Source organism: Gracilinanus agilis, chromosome 1 (genome assembly GCF_016433145.1).
Source record: "Gracilinanus agilis isolate LMUSP501 chromosome 1, AgileGrace, whole genome shotgun sequence".
NCBI lineage: Eukaryota > Metazoa > Chordata > Mammalia > Didelphimorphia > Didelphidae > Gracilinanus > Gracilinanus agilis.
In genome coordinates this window covers 329,329,185-329,352,446 of record NC_058130.1, presented here as the reverse complement: position 1 = coordinate 329,352,446, position 23,262 = coordinate 329,329,185, and the positions used below count along the sequence as shown (strand labels likewise).

The following is a 23,262-nucleotide window of genomic DNA, read 5'->3' as shown; positions in this document are numbered from 1 at the left end:
ATCACAAATTCAAGATAGGGGAGGCATGGGAAGACAGGAGTTCATTATTTAAAAACAAAAACTAGGTTGAATCAACAGCAAATTAAATAGTTAATGTAATCCTATGCAGCATTAAAAGGAGTAGACGTCCTAGGAACAGGGAAGTGATAAACCTAGTACTCTTCCTTCATAAAATGAAACCTCGAATATTGTGTTCTTGCTTTGATGTTTGAGCACAACCATTCTTACATTATCATATGGCTTATATCTCTATCTTTCCCAGACGATTACCATGTGAGAGTTTGTTAAACATTGTGTTAAAAAAATCTCTAACATACTCAGCATCCACTAGTTGGAAAGTGTCCAGAGGATCTATGATAGGAAAGGGCCTTAGATATTCATTATCAGAAAACTAACTAAAGAAAGTGGAGATGTTTAATATGGAGATGGGAATTTCAGAGGGGATAAAAATCTTTTGTAGGAGAAGAACTGGGCTCATTTTGTTTGGCAACAGAGAGCAGAATTTAGAGCAAAAGCAAAAGTTGCACAGATTCCACTTTAGGTTTGAATTTTAGGGCAAAAAAATATTTCTAACATTTCAAACTCTCCAGATGTGAAAGGACCTACCGATTTCCCCTTTCTTGCTGATTTTCAAGCAAATGCCAGATGACTGCGAACAGGTGTAGTGGGGATTTTTTTGAGGGAGGATGATGGGAGAGGTTGTGCTTTGCAACAATTAAATTCCTTTTGATTTTTAAATCTCAGATTTGGTTATAGATGGCATACACAATTAAAAGAAACTCCCACATATAAATGGAACACAATAAATGAGTATCAGGAAACAAAAATCTTCAATTCCCTTCGAGTAGACAAATCATGTTTGTTTGTTTTTTGTCCAAAAGTCACGTGTGTAAAGATCCTCTCTCCAAAGGTACGAAAGAAAATTTATGTGGCAAATATGATATAGAAAATATTTTAAAATGCAGCCAAAATTATCATTTTTGCCACTCATGGCAAAACTGAACGAGAATGTTTTAAACACTGGGCATTTATAATTAAGAAGATTTGAGCATTATATCTCTTGAACAGGGAAATATATATTATATGATAATATAAGTACAACCTGCCTTCTTGGGGAAGGGAGACTTGAGAAACACAGAAAATAAAAAGAATGAGACAGATTTTTGGACATAGCTAATATAAAAATTTGTTTCTCTTGGAGAAGCATATTTTTATAATTTATTAAATGTTCATAAAAATATGTATTTTATTATTATGTTATATATCATTTTGTGACACATGAAATCGTAAAAAAATATTCTTTTTTAAGGATGAGTTTTTAAATGAACACTTTCTACAAAAGGTCAAAATAAATCCAGAGGCTACTTAATTGTTAAATTAGTTTCACAACCATTTCATAGAATAAAATTAACATGCATTTATGTTAGCAGATGTTTGCTAAAAAAAAAAAGTCATTATTCTGAGACTCAGAGTTAATTTTAGGATCTTGCCTAAAGAGTATCCAATCTGAATTTCTCAATAACCATGAAATGGGATTTAAATTTTAAAATAACATGAAGCTGATTCTGAATATTGCTAATTCAATTCCATTGCACGTTTCTCCTGGTTACAAATAGCCTCCATTATGTGCACATCAATTGTGTGCACATTTCAAACTGGAAAAAAAATGGAATTACAGGCTGACTGAAAAATAAGAACCCATGCTTTGCAAGGACTTAAGGGTTAGATGTTATAACCATGGAAACCATTAGTTATTATTATGTTGGGGAAAAGAAAATTGCTGACTTATTAGCATTCCTGTATTTAACAGTCTTGGTGGCAACCTACCTTGCAGATCCAAGGCTACAACTGCTGTATCGTCTTCTAATCCTTCAATCACCTCACATTTGTATCTGCCATAATCCTCCAGGGTGATATCTGTGATTACAAGGGAGGCATCATTTTCACTGCCTCTGTTCAGAAATACTCTCCCCTGGTAGCTGCCATATGTTTTCTTGTGGTATCCCATGGAAACAAAAACATCTATTTCCTTGAGGTAATCTGAAGTGAGCTTGGTCCACTTGACTCGGATTTTGTGGGTTCCTGAGCCAATTGTTGAGGGGTCGCGGTAAAATTTACATGGCAGTGTGACATTGCCACCCCTGTGTGAGAAGACTTTTGCCTGTTCTGCTTCCACAAGTAGACGGGGGCCATTTTCTGCTGTTATTAAAAAGAAAAACAAAAATACATCATTAATCTATTGTTTTACTTTTACAAAAGAGAATTTGGCAGGCTAAAACACTAGACAAAAGATAGGGCTAAATGCTTGTTCTCTAAATTGTGAACTATATTCACTCATTCAATTCAATTAAATAAATGCAGATTGTCCATTAAGATATACAATTTGGGTAAGACCCATTCCCTGAACTCACGGAGTTTACAGACTAATCAGTCATAGAGCATCAAAGATTCATAAATGTATATAGCTGGAAGGAATCACTTTGTCCAACTCCTTTATTTTCAATATGTGTAACCTGAATGCTAGTGAAGTAAAGTGATTATTTAAGGTCACACCAGCAGTAAATAGCTGAGCTGAGATTAGAATCTAGATCCTTTGATACTATGTCCAGGGTCCTGCAGTATGCTGCTTCTTCCCAATTTTTACACATTAGCCTCATCCTAGTTCATTTCCCTTCCTGGGCCAATTCCCTCCCCTGCTTTTTGACTTTATTTCCTCCATTGGCAATAAAGGCTTGGCAGGCAGATCTAATCTAAGAAAGTTAGTGGGCAAGCCCAAGACATGATCCTATGGTTTGTTCTTTCCTTTCCCCTCACCCCCCTTAACAAAGGAGAGAAAGAGGAATGAGGAGAGGGTTACATATTTATTTATGAATATGCTGTACTTGTGTTATATGCATATATGATTAGATTATAAGCTCAATGAGGGCAGGGACTGTATTTTTTCAACTACATATTCCTTGTAACTAGTACACAGACTTACCTCATATACTATAGCATAAGTAAGGCACATAAAAGGATATATTTATTGAAATTCCTTTTACTCACAGGAAAAATATGTACATACATATAAATAATAATTACTTTATATTTATGCTTTAAGGAATCTTTGACATTAAGAATAAAATAACACTTAAGGTTCTAAAATTCTGGAGCTTGAAAGTCATATAGGTTCAACTTATTTGACCATTTGTTTTCTGAAATTTCTAATATTAAAAATAGAGTATTCAAGTGATAACACATGTATAACCCAGTGGAATTGCTTGTCAGCTCCAGGATGGCAGAGGGAAGAGCAGAGGGAGAGAAAATGAATCATGTAACCATGGAAAAATATTTAAAAATTAAAAATAAAAATTAGAGAGAAAATTTAAAAAAAGGATATAACTAACTAGGTAGGGCTGACAGGAGCAGGGCTAAATAACTGCTAAAAGTAGGCAAGAAAAATTCAAGAAAAGTAAGCACATTCTTTTCATCCAGACAGTATCTCTAATATAATTTTGTGAAGTATCTAGCAAAAGAGTAAAATGTCATGCCTTGTATTCATAACGGTGTGCTATCCTAAGAACTCAAAGCTTTAAGCATCACATTACAGTCACAATCAGGTACAAACTTTCATAACTTTGTGAGACATACCACTGGAGAATTTCTTTTTAAAAGCAACATGCATCTCTTTGAACTGAAATGCAAAGTATCAGCCCCAGAGAGTTATTCAAAAGGAATGATTTAGACCAAAAACTTGAAAAGTTTTTTTTTTTTTACAAAATAGATTCCTCAATATGTGGGGACCTAATGCCTGTGCAAAACTAAACTCTAGTCCAGATTTCCACATTCCAGGATCCAGCTCTTTCATTCTTTTTAATCCTTAATCTTCTGAGTGTTGCCAGTTTCTAGAATCATCTAATCTCTATTGTCTCTTGTTTTTATTTTCCCAGTTTTCATTCATACATCCTTGGTTCAAGGTCTTAACTGCCTTCAGAAGAGACTCACAACTCTGCAGTGTGCAACATCAGCAGGTCTGCACTTTTTTTAGCGGCAGCTGCTGCTGTCTTCTGATCCTGGTCCGCCCTGGGGTTTCCCCCAGTGAGCAGCACTAGAGAATGTGCTTTGTGCATCGTCCTTGAGAAGGTCCCTTGAGGATGCGCAAGGTATGCAGATGAGAAAGCTCTGGAGGAACTCCTGTACTCCCTCCTCCTTTGTGCAGGCAAAGCTCTCCAAAGCCCACAAGGTTTGCTTTCCGTCAAGGCCGCCATTGTCCTTCCTGTCTTAGATCCTTAGAGCTCTTGAGGACTGCTTAGGCGGTGACTCATTTAAGATACTAGAAACACTAGGAAGTAGCAGTCATTCTTTTCCAGAGACATCTTGAAATAAAGCAATATAAGTGTACACCTGTGACTAAACTAAAAAAAAAAATGAAATACATTTCTATATGCCAGGGAAAGTATTATTCCTATGCCAAGCAGGCCAAACCTAAAACAAAATAAAAACCAGTTTATGTTCCCTTACGTTAGCAGCCTTTTCCTCCCAGAAGCCCCCAAAGCAGTTGAGGGAAAGAGAATGCACTTTAAGATGAAGAGACCCTAGCCTTAGAGAAGGAAGAGATCACATCATCCAATCCTCTCCTTTTGAAGATGAGGAAAACTGAAACCTAATCCAGTTAAATGGCCTTTGGCAAAGACACATGAGTAGCAAAAGAGAGAGACAGGATTTGAACCCAGGTTTTCTGACTCCAGATTCAACATCCTTTTATTCAGTACATGACTAAAAATTGAGTCACAAACCTAGCTTTTTTCATATTCCTCATTTTGTAGTCATCTAATTTAAAGTCAAATTCAGTCCTGAGCTCCATGAATGTATCATCTCAAGGGCTGATAGCATCTATCTACTCCACATGATTTGTTTCGTCTCTGAATATATTACTTTGCATTATTTTAACTTAGAAGTCATCTCAATACCTCTTGAAAATTGGCAGGCCATAAATATTCAGTAAAACTAAACTGACCATTTAGTTATCTTACTGAGTGCAAGAGGAGATTATTCATTCTCTCAAACATTTATTGAGCACTTAGAAAGTGTAGATACACTAGATACAAAGGTAAAGATATCACAATCCTTGTTAAAGGATTTTAGAACCATAAGAGGGGGCATGGTACAAAGTAGGATGTAGCAAGGGCAAAGGATGTGCAAGCAGGTTGCCACGAGAACTCATTGTCATGGGTGACCAAGGTTTGAATCTTGTCTGACACCTACTCCTTGTATGAATGTGGGTGAGACACTGCATTTCCTGGTTTGTAAAAAAGGAGATGAGAGCAACTAACTATGGAGGAGACAGGGCATACAAAATGCTTTGCAAATCTTCACCTTCTAGGAGTCATTGAACAAGCAATTGAGTTGGGGCTTTGGTGAATGGGTGGCATTGGAACAAGGAGATGGGCAGGAAATACTGATTTTTACTGCACAAAACAGGCTCAAGACTATATATGCACCCTTGAAAAAGTAATTAGAGTCTCTTCAAAGGACATGTTTTCTCAGCAAATACTCCCCAAATAGTATTTGCCCACTAAAACCTTAGCAGCTATTTGATTTTCTTTGTGAGGTTCAGGGGTCAACTGCACAAACCCACTCACTTCCTAATCCTCACGGACTTTTTCTTGGTAACTTATTCTGACTTTGAGCAGAGACTTTGTACCTATTCCAGGCTTCCTGGCAGAGCAAAAGCAAACAAACTAAAAAAAAACCCTCCTGTGTCCCCTGTGGGATAGTAAACACACATCAAGTGAATAAAAGAATAGACGGAGGACTAGAAAAACCAGTGTAGGAGTTAAGTGTAATGAAAGCATATCTTGGTCCCAGCTAAACAGCATTTATGTTTTATTTATAAAGAATAATAAATAAATAACTTTTAAACAAACAAAGTATATTATGCAAAGTGACTAAGACATCTAAATTTTTCTATGGCAAAATTAAAGAGGATTTATTATCATTGACAGTATTCTGGAAGTAATCAAATCCGCTTTGGGTGACCCTACCTCTTTGAACACCTCCTGTTCTGAGAAAGTAAGAACATGTCACATGGCAGTCTTTTTCTTCTACATTTGTAGTAAGAAAGGAGATGTTTCCCTGAATTTTCTTAGGATTGAGTATGAAGGTAAAGCATTGAATTGTAAACTGCATAGGTGAAAGTCTTAGGCTTAGGTACTAATGTGGGTAAAGGGCACCCCAATCCCCCCAAATATTTAGAGTGAATCATGTGGATACAGCTTCAGAGTATCAAAAAATTCTTCAAATGTGTATAGTGGAAGCCATGGAAAAGTTAGCTTGTCCCCCTCAGCTGCTTATTAGAAAACTTGAAATACTTCTCATCAGACTTCATAATTTTGCGTTGTCACAGAGCATGTCTAGGAGTTAAAAGCATTTGTTGAAATGAAAATATACCCAGGAGGAATACCACCTTAACCTGCTATTAGTCATAAAGATAACCAGATGAATTTGATTTAAGTGTTCAAATAAAAATGATTGGATCAATAGGATGGTTATAAAAGCCTCGAAGTGTGAAAAGGCAAAATCAGACTTTACGCTGGAGAAGAGAATGTTTAAACTTCCCTTTAAAAACTGCAAAATGTAAAACTAACTATGATACAGGTGGATGCTCTCCTCATTTCCTTTCCAGTACCAAATAACATATGCAGACACTTGATACCTCACCATAATTGTGACCAGAAAGGCCACTGAGATTACAAATTACCTGGAAAACTACATAGCACATTAAAAATGTCTGGAGGGGAAATAAAGGAAGACACCATAATAATTTCTGAGAGTTTCAACTGTTATTTCTATTGGAGGTGGTTGATGACTGAGAATTGAAAGATGTGCTCTCCTACAGAGATCATGGTTTTCTCCAGGGGAAGCAAGCTGGGCATGGTGAGAGCACTGATGTGAACCCAATGAACCACTTCGGTTCTCATTATCATTTAAAAAACTGCTGTGAAATCTGGAGAACACAAAGGAATTAGCTTCAGTAGATAAAAGTGACACAGGTTAGAATAACTAGAACTTCTGTGAGAGAGTTGATTTAGATTTAAGGGCTTTTAACAATAGGGAAGGAGCAATAAGGTACCTCTAACCTGCCTCTTCTGTGACTTTTCTATCAGAATTGATCTTCATGACCTTAAGCACTTATCACTAACCTAAACAAACCTTGCTGTTTTTTTCTTCCTTAAACCCTTATCTTCTGTCTTGGAATCAATAACAAGTATTGATTCCAAGGCAGAAGACCAGAAAGTGCTAGCAACTAGGGTTAAGCGGCTTAATTGCCCAGGGTCACACAGCTAAGAATTATCTGGGGACATATTTGAATCCAGAACCTCCCATCTCTAGGCTTGGCTCTCCATCAACTGAACCACCTAGAGGCCCCTATCATGCCGTTTTAATAAAAGACATAAAGAAAAAAGGTGACGGGAGAAGAAGAAACTGTATACCAGTCAACATTTTAGTCTTAAAAAGGGTCTGGAGATTGTTCTAAATAATTGTCATCAGTGCTGACTGCTTTCTTCTCTGATACACAGAGACTTCATTGACATGCCCCAAATCAACCCAACTCCAATATGCCAAGAAGGTAAGACATCAGCTGAACTGTGCTGCCTCTGGTCTTTGAAAATTTCCCATGACCATCTTCTTCCCCCATTCAGTAGCTCCCTTTGGTTTTACTTACGTGCTTCAAGCGTCTGCCATATCAACAGATAGCTACCAAGCTGATATTGTTAATTATGTGACTTGGTTTAAAGGGACATTCATACTTTTATGAGTCTTGGAGTTTGGGCATCTGCCTTTTGATGCAGATTGTCCTCTTTTAAAGGAACCCCAAATGAAAATAGTTTTCGAATGCCGCCCATTTCACTTATGGAACTTTACTCATTCTGCCTTGTACTAGAGTAATACATGGATCTATTATGTTACATGAAAGATTATGAAGTTTTCTCACAAACTTGTTTGTAATTTATTTCTCTATGTCCCAACTATCTCTGACTAGTAAAATACTTTCTTGTCCTTTGGTGCTCATGAGTATGAGTAGATAATAAGAGGGTTCTAAGAAGGTGTGAAGTGATGTCTCCACACTTTTATACTAATTTCTTTTGTTTTACAAGAATTCCTTGAATATACTAGAACTATCAGTGTTTGGAAAGTATTCCTATAAGCTTAGGACATGTTTATTCTGCAGCAATTAAAATTATCTTAAGTGAAAGGTCTTTCTTAATTTTAAAATAATTTCTTAATTGACCAGTTAAGATATCTAATTGGGGTCAAATGACTCTCTTGACCATCGTAAGACAAATGGAAGCTCCTGGGCCAGGTACTTATTTATATTTTTTGGAGTTCATTATTCAAACCCCTCTCTCGAATATCCTAAGACATCTTTAATTGGTGATAGCTAATTAAGAGATGGTCATCAAGCCCTTAGCCCTTCCCCAAATAGCCAGGTGATATTTTGCACACAGGAAAGAAAAGTATTATTATTGAACTTTTCCTGTAAGTCAGTCTGTGAAAGGACTACTTTCCTCAGGACAAAGAGAATGGAAAAATCCTATTGACTGAATGGAGCCAGACCTGGCTCAGGAATTCTCCCTAGCGCAGCTTTTATGATCCAGGACCCTGATATAAAAATAATGCAGCATATAAAGAATAAATTCTCACATTTCTAAATCTAAGGGGATAAAATGGAACATTTTGGGTGTGACACCCAAAATGAAGAAGATACTTAAATATTATACCCTTTGTGCTATTAATGAACATACTAACTCAAATCAACATTAAAATAATAATAGTTTTTATATTGTTGCTGATAGTATTATCTTTCTGATATACATTTGTACACAACATGAAGGTTTCCTCTAATCTGGAATACCAGGGTCCAATTTTTAGAGCATGTATTAGTCTCTTTGCCTTACCGAATGAGGTATCTTGGCTTAGAAGGGCAATCTGGTCCTTATTGATCTGGTCTAGTCTTTGTACTACAGCTATTTCCTGGAGTGGTATCAAGCTGGCCTTCAATGTAGCATGACTCATGCCTTCCCTTGCTCACAATTATCAGCTTCAGTTTTCCTTTAAGCAGCCTCTTGGGCAAACTGCTGCATTTCCCTACCTAAGTACTGCTCAGTGGAACTAATTACTTCTGTTCTGGTAGGCTACCATGATGGTTACTATTTAAACTTAAGTATGACTGTGGGTGAAGCTGATCAAGGAAGTAGACAGGATGTTTTTGCATATTCAAGTTTAATTTAAAAGTACTAGATTGCATGTAAAATCTATATGAGATTGCTTACCATCCCAGGAAGGGTAGGGATTTGGTGGGGAGGGAAGGAGGGAGGGAGAGAATTCAAGATTCAATATTCTTTAAAAATTTTTGGAAACTGTTTTTACACGTAACTGGGGAAAATAAAATAAAATTCAATACCTTAAAAGAAAGTATTGGCTTCAATGACTTATTTGGAAGTTGACTTGATCTTCTCGATATCTCAAACTCAATATATCTGAAAGTGAACTCATTATCCTTTTCCTAGTTAGCCCTCTCCTAAATTTCATATTTCTGTCAACGGAATTCCTATTCTTCCAGGTTTATAACCTTAGTGTTATGAGCTTTAATTAAATAGCATAGTTTGTACAGTGCTAGATTCGGAGACAGCAGCATCTAAGTTCAAATCTAGCCTTGGACATTTATGTGCTTTAGGATCCTAGACAAGTTTCTTATGCTTTGTCTCATCTATAAATATCCTCACCTATAAAATAGAATGTCTATCTCTAAGAGTTGTTTTGAGGATAAAACAAAGTAATATATGTAAAGCTCTTTGCAAATCCTAAAGCATTATATAATTTCCAGCTATCACTATTGTTATCGTTATCTTCAATTCTTCACTCTCTCTCACCTGACATTTTCAAGCAGTTGTCAAATCTTGTCTGTACACTTGGCCTTTCTTTCTCCTTACATGGTCAGTACTCTAGTTCAATCAAGCACTGTATATTTACTAAGTACTTTTAGTGCCATTTCTATTTTTTAATACTTTGTCTTTATTCAGTTGTTTTTTTCTGTCATCCAGAAAATTTGGTGAAAGATGATATTCTTATGCCGCTTTAAAAAAAATCATTGAAGTTTCCCTGGTAGAGATGAGCACATGACTACAGTTTTCTCTAGGGTAGGTAGCTATCAGTTTTGGTAGCTGGGTGTGTTAGCAATTTATCATTTTGTGGCTGCCTTTTTTTTTTCTTATGTATTTTTTTTAGGGCAAGCATCAGTTCTTTGATGATTCAAGGGCTTTTGATGATACTCCTAGCCCACTGGAAACATTTTCCAGACAACCAAAAACAGAGACTACCAGGAGCTTCCTGGTTCTTGGTCATATCCTGCAGTCCAGCTGTGTAAATTAGATTGAATTAAATTAAGTGTTGTGTATATCCTAAAGTGGCAATAGGAAAAATCTTATTTGGCCATACTGCTTTGGAGTATTCTTAGAATCTTTGTGAACAATGATTTATCAAACTAGTCAGTAAATTCCAGAGTCTGGAGATTAACATAAAATGATCTAATCAATGTATCCCTTTACTGCACTTATTAGAAAATACAGAATTACAAGTGGTCTGATTGTTGTTGAGAACATATGAGGAAGATCTTATAGCCAAATAAATTACACAACTGTATATTTCACCAATGGGGCAAGTTAGATTCTTAGTATCAAATTTTCAAGAATTAGTATGGTGATTTAAATGTATATTTCAAAGAGGACAGAGAAACATAAACATGAACCTGAGTTGTGCTTCATCATTAAGCTCTAATTAATGGCACATCATTTAATTAATGGCAGTACTCCTTAATGAGCTCATAACTAAGCCTGAGTCTGTATAGACTATATCCTCTTTGTGGAGAGAGGGATAAGTGAGGCATTTAGCTGATAATTATCAGAAAGCAGGGATTCCTAGAAATCACTGAGACTCAAATCCTTATTCTACTGATGAGGAAACTGGACCTAGAGAAAGAAAGTGACCTGTCCAAGGTCACAGAGCAAATCAGTGGCAAAAGTACACTTTCTCCCATACTGCATATCTCATAGGCAAAACTCATAGGTGAATTATGAAGGGATTTGTTCCTTTAATATGAAAACTTCCTGTACAAGACTAATCCACCTAATTGTGATTTCAACTTAATAAGGAATGCCTTTAGAATTGGTTTTTAGGATATCAGTAGGGCATTAGGGAACCCACTTATGAATTTTGCATATAGATCAAGAATTTCTTATTGATTTAACCTGAAACTTTACCCTTCACTCAATTAGTTAAAGAGAAAAGAAAAGAAAACATAGAGCCCAGGTCAAAGGTTTAATCATGAGAAAGAAGGCTTAGCAGAAGTCCAGGAAATTTAATTTTAGAATATAGTATGTTTTTTATAAATTATGAAGACTCAATAAATATTAGCAAATGATTTTATGAGCTCTTTCAAAATAAGTTATTTATTTTCACATGGAAACATTTAACTGAGTATAAATATTTAATTATGATGACTTCTCTAATAGAATACAGATAATGAATTCATTTGCTTAACAAGAAAATGATGTGATCATACACACACAGTTTTCTAAAGGATATGAGAATCATAGGAATTTGCAAAATCTCAGCAGGATTTTCTCAACAATTTTCTACAAAATTCTGTTTGACAATACATTTTAAAAACCAGTGCTTTTGTGGGGGGAAGCTTAATAATTTGTGGCATGCCACAAATTCTTTAAATCAGAGGTTTTTCACTTTTTTGTCATGAGCCCCTTTCTCAGTTTATTTAAACCTATGGAGCCATTTTTCAGAATGATGTTTTAAATACATAAAATAATATACGCAGGTTTATAAAGGAAATTTCTTATATAGAAATAAGCTATCAAAATATTTCTAAAAAATAAAGTTAATGGATACCAGGTTAAGAACTTTATAGTCTAAAGAAAATATTTACCATCTTCTTTTGAATATATGATTGCTAATTAATGTAACATAAACTCATTTACATAACTTTGGTAAATTTGGCAGTGATACTTTTTCTGCTTGCTGCATTAACATTCCATGGTGGGTAACTGTGCAAAATGATATCTAGTCTTTTTTTAAGGACAGGATCTCCTAAGCTAGGGTCCAGGGACCCTGATAAGGGTCTGTTAGAGATTGCAGGGAGTCTGTGAACTTGGATGGGAAAAAATCATCTTTTCATCTTACACTTTAATCGGTTTCCTTTATAATTCTTTGTAGTTTATTTTAGTACTTATTTACAAGTATTATCTTGAGAAGGGATCCAAAAGTTTTACCCAGACTGCCAGGAGGATCCATTACACAAGAAAAGGTTAAGAGCCCTCATGTTGGGGTGTCTGGATCCTGTCATGTGCTCAACCTGGGGCCAAATGCTTCCACTGCTTTCCAGGAAACAGTCCAGCCAAAGATGCCAGCCCAGCTCTGCTAGCAAACAGAGAGCCATTCTGAAGTGTGAATCTTCTCACTTCAAAGAGTTTGTGCTTTGGCTTCTATTTGGAACTTAACATGAAATAATTAGAGAAAAGGTGGTGTTTTCATTTTCCCTCCCTTCCTGTCTAACTTAATCCAACAGCTTCTCAAGGGGATAAATATTTCTTTATTTGAGCTGATTTGCTTATGTGAACATTATTGTTAAGCTGCTCTGGGATGCACACACATCAGCCTGACAGTTGCTTAGTGTAGAGCGTCATCTTTGAGACCGTCACCATTGCATTTTCTCAAATTTACACTGATCACTACCCAGGACTGTGTCTGCCCAGTGACTAGGGATTTGATGACTCATTTATCTTACCAAAGTGATTTCCCAGAGATAAATACAAAGATTATCAGTTGTAGACAAGGGGCGAATCCTCATTAGCGGAGGGTATTTTCCATGCCACTGACGTCACTGGTATGATCCAAAAATAAAAGAAAGAAAACTTCTTGGCCAGTTTTCTCGATACAGTATGTGAAGGTGAGCCAAAAAAACAAAGTTCTGTTGCTGCAATGACAATGATTTTACACTGTACATTTTAAATAAAAAAGTTCAAGTGCTGATTGAGCAGATTCTCTTCTCCTTGGCATTTTGTAAAGCCATGGAGAATGCTGTGTGTGAGTTGCAATTGCTGGGATATCAAGCCATTAAGCTGGCAGTCAGAGCTCCAGCTGAGTCAACTTTGCATCTTGCAGAGTTGCAACAAAAGGGACACTCTGCTCCCAACTGGATTTACTGGGTCTTTGGTGGGGGTGGGGAGGACAGAGATGCTGCTGCTGCTGAACAAATTGACTTCCTGCATCGTGTGAGAATGTCCACATTCAGGAAAGGGGCAAAAAGAGCACCTAGTGCATGGAGGGAGTATTCCGTCCAGATTTTCACACCTCTTGGCATATGAGAACTAATTCTAATCTGGACTTTTCAGAGTACTCTGGAATATTTTGCTATGTTTAGGGAGAGTTTCTTGGAATTTTAGGGGAGGTTCAAAAGTGTTCTTGATATCAAAAAGTTTAAAATTCAGTAAGAGGCTCATGATGCGAGGAAAGCAAGGATGGAGCTTGTTAAGATTTGCCTTGAAAGTTACTGCTAATTATTTGAGGCTTATGAATAAGAAAATTCCACTTCTGCTTTGCTTCTTGCTTTTGCCATATGCCTATGTTTATAGGCACCTGCATTTTAAAAGGCAGAAATAGTGTGCCAGGAAGGACCTCAGATCAAGCCCTATCTCTGATATATACTGGATGTATGACCCTCAGCAAATTACTAAACACTCCAGGATCATAAATTTCAGGGAAAAGTGCCAACCTATATTAGTTGAAGGAATTTCCTCAATGAAAAGTCCCTTAGACCAGTGGATTCACAGGACCAGTCTCTATCCATATACATATTCGTTTCTCTAATATATAATGTATATATATATATATGCACACACACACACACACACACACATATATATATATATATATTTTACACACACACATAGATGAAGAAAAAAACACTATAAAGTCAACGGGCAATAGAGCCATGTGGGCAGGTAACAATTTTAGTTTAAACTGTTTATTTGGGTTAAATGTGATTTTTTGCCTCACTTTTATGAAATAAAAATCTATGAGTATCTATGCCATTTAAGATCTCTGTTTACATATGCATTTATATATATACATATATATATGTATATATCTAGGGGCAGGCCAATAAATATTTAACAACCAGCTCCCCTCCCACCACCAAAAACAGGACACACTTTTAGGTTTGACTTGTATTATTAACATTTTACCTAGTACTTTTCTAAATCTACACAATCAGCCTAGAGATGGGAGGTCCTAGGTTCAAATCTAACTTCAGGCACTTCCCAGCTGTAAGACCCTGGGCAAGTCACTTAACCTCCATTGCCTCCCTTACCACTCTTCTGCCTTGGAACCAATATATAGTATTGACTCCAAGATGGAAGGCATCTTAAAAAAAATAAATCCACACAATCAACAATAATAATTCTAGGACTGATTTGTAGTGAATGCTGATTTCCAAGGTATAAATGCTCAAACTGAAAACTTAACTATTGGTTCTTAAGCCCATAAAAGCTAGCTTTAGGTTATCCCCATAATTCTCTCTCTCTCTCTCTCTCTCTCTCTCTCTCTCTTTTTTTTTCTCTCTCTCTCTCTCTGTCTATATGTCTGTGCCTATCTGTCTGTCTGTGCCTTTCTATCTATGTATCTATGTATTTATCTCTCTATCTCTATCTATTTATCTGTCTATCTATCCATCCATCTATTGATCTGTCTATAATTTATCTTTCTATCCATCTATCCATTTCACAGACTATATATAACATTTTTGTGTATATACATGCATACTACATATATACACACATACACATACAAATGCATACACACAAACATATATATGTATAAAATAAATACAATGTGCATACAGACTGATTTGTTCAGGGTCATACAGTCAGTATTTGTCAGAGGTTGGATGTGAAGCCAGAACTTCTTGACTTTAAGACGTGTCCTATTTTTCCTATTCCAAACTACCTCTCAGATACTTCACAGAATATAAAGTTATTCATAGTATTTTCCTCATCGTCTCCAAAAAACTTCATAATAGTTATCTTTCTGAGGTTCTTCCACTCATTTACTCTCTTTACTCTTCAGAGGTGTCAGATTCTTGATTTATAAGGACCTAAAATTATACTCTCTGCTTCCAATGGCCAAAAGCAAGAACCTTTTGATACCCCACTTCCTGCCTCCAGGGAAAGGGAATTGTTCTCAGAACACAGCATCCATCAGGCAGGCAGCTGCAGACTCTCCTGACTGTCCTCAGACTATCATTGACTGTACTGGTGTTTGATCCAAGGCAGTTCACCAATGGGGATACACATAATTTGGAAATACACAGAATTGCCATCTTGGTGTCTTCCCCAGATGAGAGTTGTATCAGAATGGCAAAAGATAGGAAAAGAAGAAAGGCATTTGAGGATCTCAGATCACTGTAGCCACATTCCTTTAACAAGTCCTTTTGTGATATAGTGGGGAAAAGCCCAGGTTCTAGAGACAAGAGATCTGGGTTCAAATCTCATCTCTGATGCTTATGCCTATGTGTCCTTGAGCAGCAAGTCATGTAACCTCTCTGGGTCTTAGTTTCTTTATATGAGGGGGTTGGATGCAATGATGAGCCAAGATTCCAGAGGATGGAGGGCAAAGTATGCTTTCTACCTTCCAACAGAAAAGTGACAGACTACATAAATATGAAGAGTGTAACACAAGGTTTTTGGACCTGGCCAACATGGTAATTTGTTTTGCATGATCATATATATTTGAAATAAGTATTTTGTTTCTTTCTTTTTCCAGCGCGGGTGGGTTAGGAGAGAGTGAAAAAATATTTGTTCATTGGAAAACAAAATAATTTAAAAATAAAATGAAAGGGTCGGACAAGACAGCCTTCAAAATCCCTTCGAGGGCTCAGATCCTTGCTCCTTCTGTATCCCTTCCTTCTCTCCCTCCCTAACATTCATCCCACCTACTTGCTTGACAAGATAGAGTTGGTTTAGAGAACACCAGCACTTTGCCTTTGTTCTTCCCCTTAAATATGATGCTTAATTGCTTGCTTGTAGGGGAGCACAGGAGCACATCTCAGGATAGTGCCTGACCTTGCTACTATTTCCTACCTCGTGAGGGTCTGTTGAGCTGTTTGTAAGGCTGCTCTTAACAGGAGTCAACATAAGTTTGAAAAATAGATTTGGGGTTGGGGAGGAAGAGGGTGCAGTGGTTCTGTCTTCACCATTTGGCTCTGTGGATGGCTTCTGGTCATGCATTATTAAATCCCCTCCCCTCCTTTTTATCTGCTCTCTGCACCACAGGATCCCTACTCTGCAGTTATTACATAAGGAACAGGGTAGTGTTGCAGAGTCTGAATACAAATCCAATACCTCTTAGAGTTTCACATGTCTAGTTGAAAGTTCACCATTCCTCAGTTTCAGTAGACCTTCAAAGGACACAAGGCATTTGGTGTGAGGGATCCTGGCTATCCACATGACCAGAATACCCTGAACAGGAATCTGTTACTAGAAGCCAACACACTACTTCTTCAATCACCATATTAATACCCTAGCCAGCCCTAGAGATGGAGAGGTCCTGGGTTCAAATCTGACCTCAGACATTTCCTCAATTGTGCAACCCTGAGCAAGTCACTTAATCCCCATTGCCTACCCTTTCCTGCTCTTCTGCCTTGGAACCAATACACAGTCTTGATTCTAAAATGGAAGCTACTTATCTGCCTCTAAATGTAGAAATTTTTTGTGGTCTAGTCCTAGAACTCCCTTTGGGGGCTCAGCTACATGGTACAGTGGATAGAGTATTGGGCCTGAAGTCAGGAAGATCTGATTTCAGATCTGGCCTCAGGCACTTACTAACTGTGTGACCCTAGGCAAGTCGCTTCACCCTGTTTGCTTCAGTTTTTTAATTTATAAAATGAGCTGGACAAACCACTCCAGTATCTCTACCAAGAAAATGCCAAATTAGATCAGGAAAAGTCAGAAATGCCTGAGAAACAACAATAATTTTATCTTTTTTGAGGAATTTCAAAGAAGTACACCTAAAAGGTGACTTCTGTTGGCAAAGAGAGATGATCAGAACTGCTAATTTTCTCTGTATGAGGATCTGGTGTATGTCCACCTCCAGAGAAAGAACTGACAAAGAGAAATAAGCAAGACATAGTTTTCTATATACATATGACTTTTTATCAAATGATGCCTTCTCCAATGGGGATAGAGTTATCTGCATATTTTAATGCAAGAAATAAATAAATTTAAATAAAAAGAATTTAGTAAACAAGCCTACATTTCATTAGCAACATTGCTTTAAAATATATGTTTTCTTTATTAAATTAAATAGCTTTTACGTTTCTTCCTGTTCTGATAAAATCCAGATTCAGATTTATCGAGACTTCTACAAACTCTACATAAACCCAAGTCTAAATGTGCTCTCTGTTGCCCATGTGGGGTCACTCTTTTAGAAAATGAACATAAATTATTTCCCTGATGTTTGCCTGGTAACTGAAGAGAATCAGCAAATAATATTTTAATTCGTAGATTTGAATTGAGGAGGATTCGATGTAGAACTCCAGGGAGAATTTTTCCGCTATGGTTTTGTTTCAGAGAAAGGCATGGAAAGGAATAAGGAAAAAATAAACAAATACTTGCTCACTGAAAGTGACAATAACAATGTTAACTTAAACCTTTTACTCACAAGAATCACTATTCTCTATATTAGGAGTGAGGCTTGGAGTGAAGTAGAAGAAAGTACAGTTGGCAATAAAATTCTGGACCTTTGAATCATCTCAGAGGGAAAGAGAAGAAATTTACTTTCTGAGATATGCAATTAATATTTTAAAAATTTAATGAAATTTAACCCCTCCCCCAAGTTGTAAACTCAAGTTTTATCTAAAATACATTTATTTTTTCTCTATCTGTGCGCAGGAAAACTAAAATTTATGAGAAAGTCTTAGGAATTAGAAGGAATATTATCTTCAGTTTTCTGATATTTCACTTTCACTTCCAGAACTATTTCCCAGTTTTCTTTCTGAGGGAAAAGTTTCCTTTTAAGTATCTCTTGAGAACCCCCTTACATTCCAGTATTTAACATGAGTCAGATTAAAGCATGTGCAACAGGATAACTGGAAGTGACCTTAAACTGTGAAGAGCCATTAGGCAATCCCTGTTGGCTATGATACAGCAATTCATCTCTCAGGATTAGGAAATATTCATATTAATGAATGCCAAGGGGAATTGGGATCTAGTTAGGACCCCCATATTTTACTGACTTAGAGAATAAGGCTCACAAAGGTAAAGGTCCTTGTCCAAGTTCACATGGGTAAGCAGAGTCAGACTCTGAACCTGTATATTTGACCCCAAATCTAATTTTCTTTTCACCAGATCACTTTGCTATGGCACATTCTACACTATCCCATTGAAAACAATGTGGCTTATAAAGTATTACTAAGTACCAAAATAATAATTTAAAAATGAGTCAAGTTGATAGGGATGATGGCAGCTATCCAGCCAACTCCCTAACTGAGACGCAGAAAGTTTAATTGACTTGCTATGGTCACACAAGTAGCAAATAGGAGAGTGATTTGAAATCAGGTCCTTGGATTTCAAACCCAGCTCTCTTTTTGTCGTACTGTGTCCAAAAGGTTTCTTTATTCAATCAGTAAGTCAACAAGTTACCAAGTACCTACTCTATGGCAAGCTGTTTTTGAGTCATTTGGAGTTTACACAGTCTGTATTATTTGGGGATTGGGTGCGCAGATTTGCTATTAAAAGAATTATTTTACTTAAAGAGTTATATGGTACAAGAATACATAATACTGAGTAGATTTAGTTCACTTAAAGACCACAGATGTTTATTAAGTGCTTACTCAGTACAGAACAAAGAGGAAATTCTTTGCTGGTGACCCAGTGCCTTGCTTTGCTTTGATATCATTTGTCTATATATTTTAAGCTAAAAAAAAAATGAAGTATAGCAAATCCCTTAGTCTCATTTCCTTGAAATGCTGAGTAATATGTAAATCTGTTCTGAAATCTATGACATGGGGAAAATATACCCAATTAGCCATTTGACAAATAGTGGTGGGAACAGGATGCTTGCACAGAGTTTCTCTTCTAAGGCCACAAAATCATGGAATCTATTCCTCAGTTCACTCCCACAAGACAAATGCCTCCAGTTATATTCACAGAATCATAGAATGACCATCACAGAATTGAAAGGAATCTCTGTGGATCCTTTTGTCCAGCTCATCCCTAAAGTATTATCTCAGAGTTCTGAGGGGATTACTTAGTGTCCTCTTAGACTTTGTAAGACAAAAAAAGTGAAGGATGTTATATATATATATATATGTATTTCGTATAATGCTCAGGTGAATCTAGCTTGGCTCCATAACTTGAACTATTGAGTTATTATTATCTATGAGAAAAATCTTTTTGGTTAAATCTCACCAGTGGGTTGCATTGCAATAAAGGAAAATATCGTCCGCAGCATTAAATATAGGTCTTAATGGGTAACTTGAATCTGGGCCCACCAGGAATAATTTAATCCTGTACTGTTTTTGGTTTTGGATAATATTCTTTTTTTTTCCTTAGAGAAATGCATTTTATTACTCTGGAATATATTCTGCCATCACTAACACTTAATACTCTTTGAGCTCATTGAATTTCTTTCTTTTTCTTTTTTTAAAATTATTATTTTAATTTTTAATATTTCCCCTAGTTACATATTTCATGTTCTTTCCCTCTCCCCCAAACCCCGCTAATTCCCCTTAGTTGGATAATATTCTTAAATATCTTGTGCAATTTAAGTGAGGCAGCATATAGAGTGAAAGAACTGCCATCACAGCTAAAGTTTAGTTTACCTATGGCTTTTGAGGATTGTGAGTATTGCCAGCTGGGATGGACCAAAAGATAAGGGACTCAGCTTCCTATCATTAAGCTTTTTGCATATCTGCTCTCCAATCACCCAACTCCCAGTTAGGCAAACAGCTTTGAATTCTCTGCATTCATTAAAGGAAAGCTGAGTCAGCAACTAGAAAAGTAACATTTTTCTGTTACATAATTTTTCTCTTAAGGTTCAGGAAAAAAAATGCCTTGGAAACTCATAGAATGGAAGTTTTTGACCAAGAAATATTCGCAATTGCTAGTCAATGTCAAATTGAGAATGCTTTTTTTTTTCTTTTTTTTTTTTTTTTTTGGTGTGTGTGATCAGGCTACACAGAGCTCCCAAGTTAGAGAGGACACTTTCAGCTATATTTGCCCTGTCATTTGACCTTCACAACACCAGTTCTCTCACAGGGAGCACAGCTTCCGAAGACTACACTTACGACCTTGAAGATAAAACTTAGTGCTTTATGCCTATTTGAAAACTCAAAGCACTGCCTGCTTTCAGTCCCCCAAACTGAACCAACATACAGCTAGAATAAACGCGATCACACCTCCTAAAATGACAAACTCAGCTTTCCTCCTCTTTTTACTTAGTCAGCCTGGAGAGGAAAGGCAAGAAGCCCCAGCTCCTTTCCTTCTGCCTGTTCCGATTGCATAAGTGTCTCCACTTTGCTCAGGCAGGATGACCCTCATCTGAAGCTGGGACTGAGAAAATAGCTGCATTGTACTGCAGCCTCCTATCCTGCCACAGTTATAAGCTTGTGGACGCACAGGACCCCACCGGGATCACGCAGGGGCAATAGAATGGCATATGGGAACCCAAGCTTTAGAGAGGGGCCCATTTATCCTGGGGTAAGCTACTTCTTCTCTACCTAAACTTACTTATCTTTATTTTTGTTTGCATTGTTCCCTTTGAAGTGGCTAATCAGCCAGTTCTTTGAGAGCAGAATCTCCTGAGTTTAATTCTTGCATCATACCTATTCCCCAATAAAATGCACTGAAGTAAACTCCATGCACTTTTTTTCTACCTGGAAAAGGAGTTACACTAAGAAGTCTGGCAGTAGAGCAGCAACTTATTGCTGATTTGGATAGGATTAAGCTGCCTAACTTTTATTATTTCTTATCAGGACTAAAACCACCAAAAAGGGAAAGGCTGGGGGTGGGGGTGGGGGTGAGGGGGTGGGTATTTGGTCCCACATATCCTAGTGGGGGGGAAGGGTAAAGGGTAGAGGAGTCAATGCAGCAGGAATGAAAATCAAGCCGTGTTAACCTAGCATCCCAACTCTTTCTGAGTGACTCAAAATGCTGTGTCTCTTACCTTGGATGTGGATAATTCTGTCATGCTCCAGAGTGTAGTTGTCAGTAAGATGATCAGCCCAGGAGAGAGAAATCAGCACCAGAAAAAGTAGACACTTCATCTTGACAGCCACGAGAATCTTCTTCACTGTGAGGGCATCACATACAAACAGACTGGTGAAATTGGGAAACCTTTATAGGATTGCACTGCACAACTTATCATCCTATAATGGCTCTATAAAAATTGTTAACCCAATCTGCTCAGAAAGTTACAGGAGCTGTCCTGGGAGAGCTGGAGACTGCAGCTTTCACAACTTCAGCCCCCCCATTCCCAGTGGGAGAAGCCAGAGAACAAATGGTGGTTAACTCTATCTTTGCAGAAGTATATACATCTGGGAATGCAGAATTCAGGGCTTTCCACACAGAGACTTGCAGGGAGTTAAACAAACAGGATGGGTCTGTGATGAGAAAGTGCTGCTTGAAATCCAGTGTTGTTATTGTCTTTGAGGTTTTATTGAATTGCTCCAGATCTGGTACATAGGGAATTGAAAAACAACGTGGTCAGCCTATGCTTGAACATTTAGCACCTAGTCTGATGGAGAAATAAACAGAAAGCCGGGGCAAGTGAATAATATTTGCATGACATTCCCCATGAATCTGGACAGTTTATTAAGCTGACTCTTTAAGCGGGATGCTAAGTTAGCTGGAGCTAAGTGGGAAAGAGGACAAAAGGTGTCTGCCTGAGGAGAAGCAGCACATTTTCAGCACAAATCCACTTACCATCTTAAAGACTGAGTCTATGGTGAACCGTTGGGAAAATCATGCACAAATTAGCCTGGAGTTGTGCATGCTGCCACTGCAGCTGCCCTGATTGATTTTTCATTCATTTCTACCTAAAATGCTGACGCACCAACTTGGCGTGTGTGCCAGGTAGGGTCTCTGCAGTGAGCAGAGCTGCGGCTGCAGGGAAAATCTCTGCCAGGCTGGCAGGAGTAATTAGGCAAATGAGGACCTGGGATGGATCAAGAAGTACAATAACCAAAGTGATACAGAAGGGGCAGACTCTGGATTGCCGTTCTTTTTGATGACACTGACAGTCATAAAGAAAGGGGACTTCTGCCCCTCCCCCACCTAATCTTATCACTTGGAGGCAAAAGGCTGAACCAAAAACTCATTTCGAATTAGCAAAAATTTAGGATATTTGTCTTTTTGGGGGGGGGCATGGTAAAAATCTTCTGGTGTAATATAAAAGTTGAAACACACTCAGGAGACTTCCTTCTGCTTTTTTTCTCACATGCAATGCAGTCATAAGAATGTAATTTCTACTCAAACAGAATTCATCCAGGGCTGAATTGTAGTTTTTTTTTTCTTCTCCCCAAGAACTCTCAATTCTAAGGGACACACATTAAGTTAGAAGAGCTGATTCCTAGAGTTCCTTCCAGGTATGCCTCTAGAATCAAGAGTGATATGGCAATGATACTTGCCCATAAGATTCTTTAGGCTTCTCTTTGGGCTAAATAAAGTCCTAGGATTTTCTTCTATAATGCAAGTCAATCTCATGAATACTTATTAAATGCCTGCTGTATGTAGCTGATTGTTTCTGAGACTTCCTTCTTCTTAAAGACTTGAGAATGTTTATCCTCTCAGCTGAATAGAAATGAAAGTTAAATAACGAAGTCAAAGATAGATTTTCTCAGAGGATTAAGTGTTAGCTTCAGAATATTACCTATTTTGATATTTTGTAGAATCAATTAGTTTCATTTTCAAATGTTTAATCTGCATGTTCCTTTTTTCAAAAAAGTTCTATTATTTGTTATAATTTAATTCACTAAATTTTTTAATTAAAAGTCTTGCCTTTGTCCTCGGGAAGGTTACATTCTAGCAAGGGATTACAAGCACAGACACAACCAAAATACAAAACAGAACATAACTCATAGCACCCAATATTTATATGGCCCATTTGAAAGCTCACAAAGTACTTTACATACATCTCCTCATTTGGGCCTTCCAA

At 37.2% G+C, this 23,262-nt stretch overlaps 1 protein-coding gene across 1 annotated transcript in view; it reads right to left on the bottom strand.

Moving 5' to 3' along the window:
- The window catches only part of HAPLN1 (hyaluronan and proteoglycan link protein 1), a 34,790-nt gene extending 13,417 nt beyond the window's left edge, over positions 1-21,373 (bottom strand). Inside the window, exons 1-2 of the mRNA XM_044657668.1 lie at positions 21,274-21,373; positions 1,828-2,199 (exon numbers count right to left, since the gene is read on the bottom strand). Coding sequence (XP_044513603.1) covers positions 1,828-2,199; positions 21,274-21,373 — 472 coding nt within the window. The remainder of the gene's footprint in view (positions 1-1,827; positions 2,200-21,273) is intronic.
- Between the last annotated feature and the right edge of the window lie 1,889 nt (positions 21,374-23,262).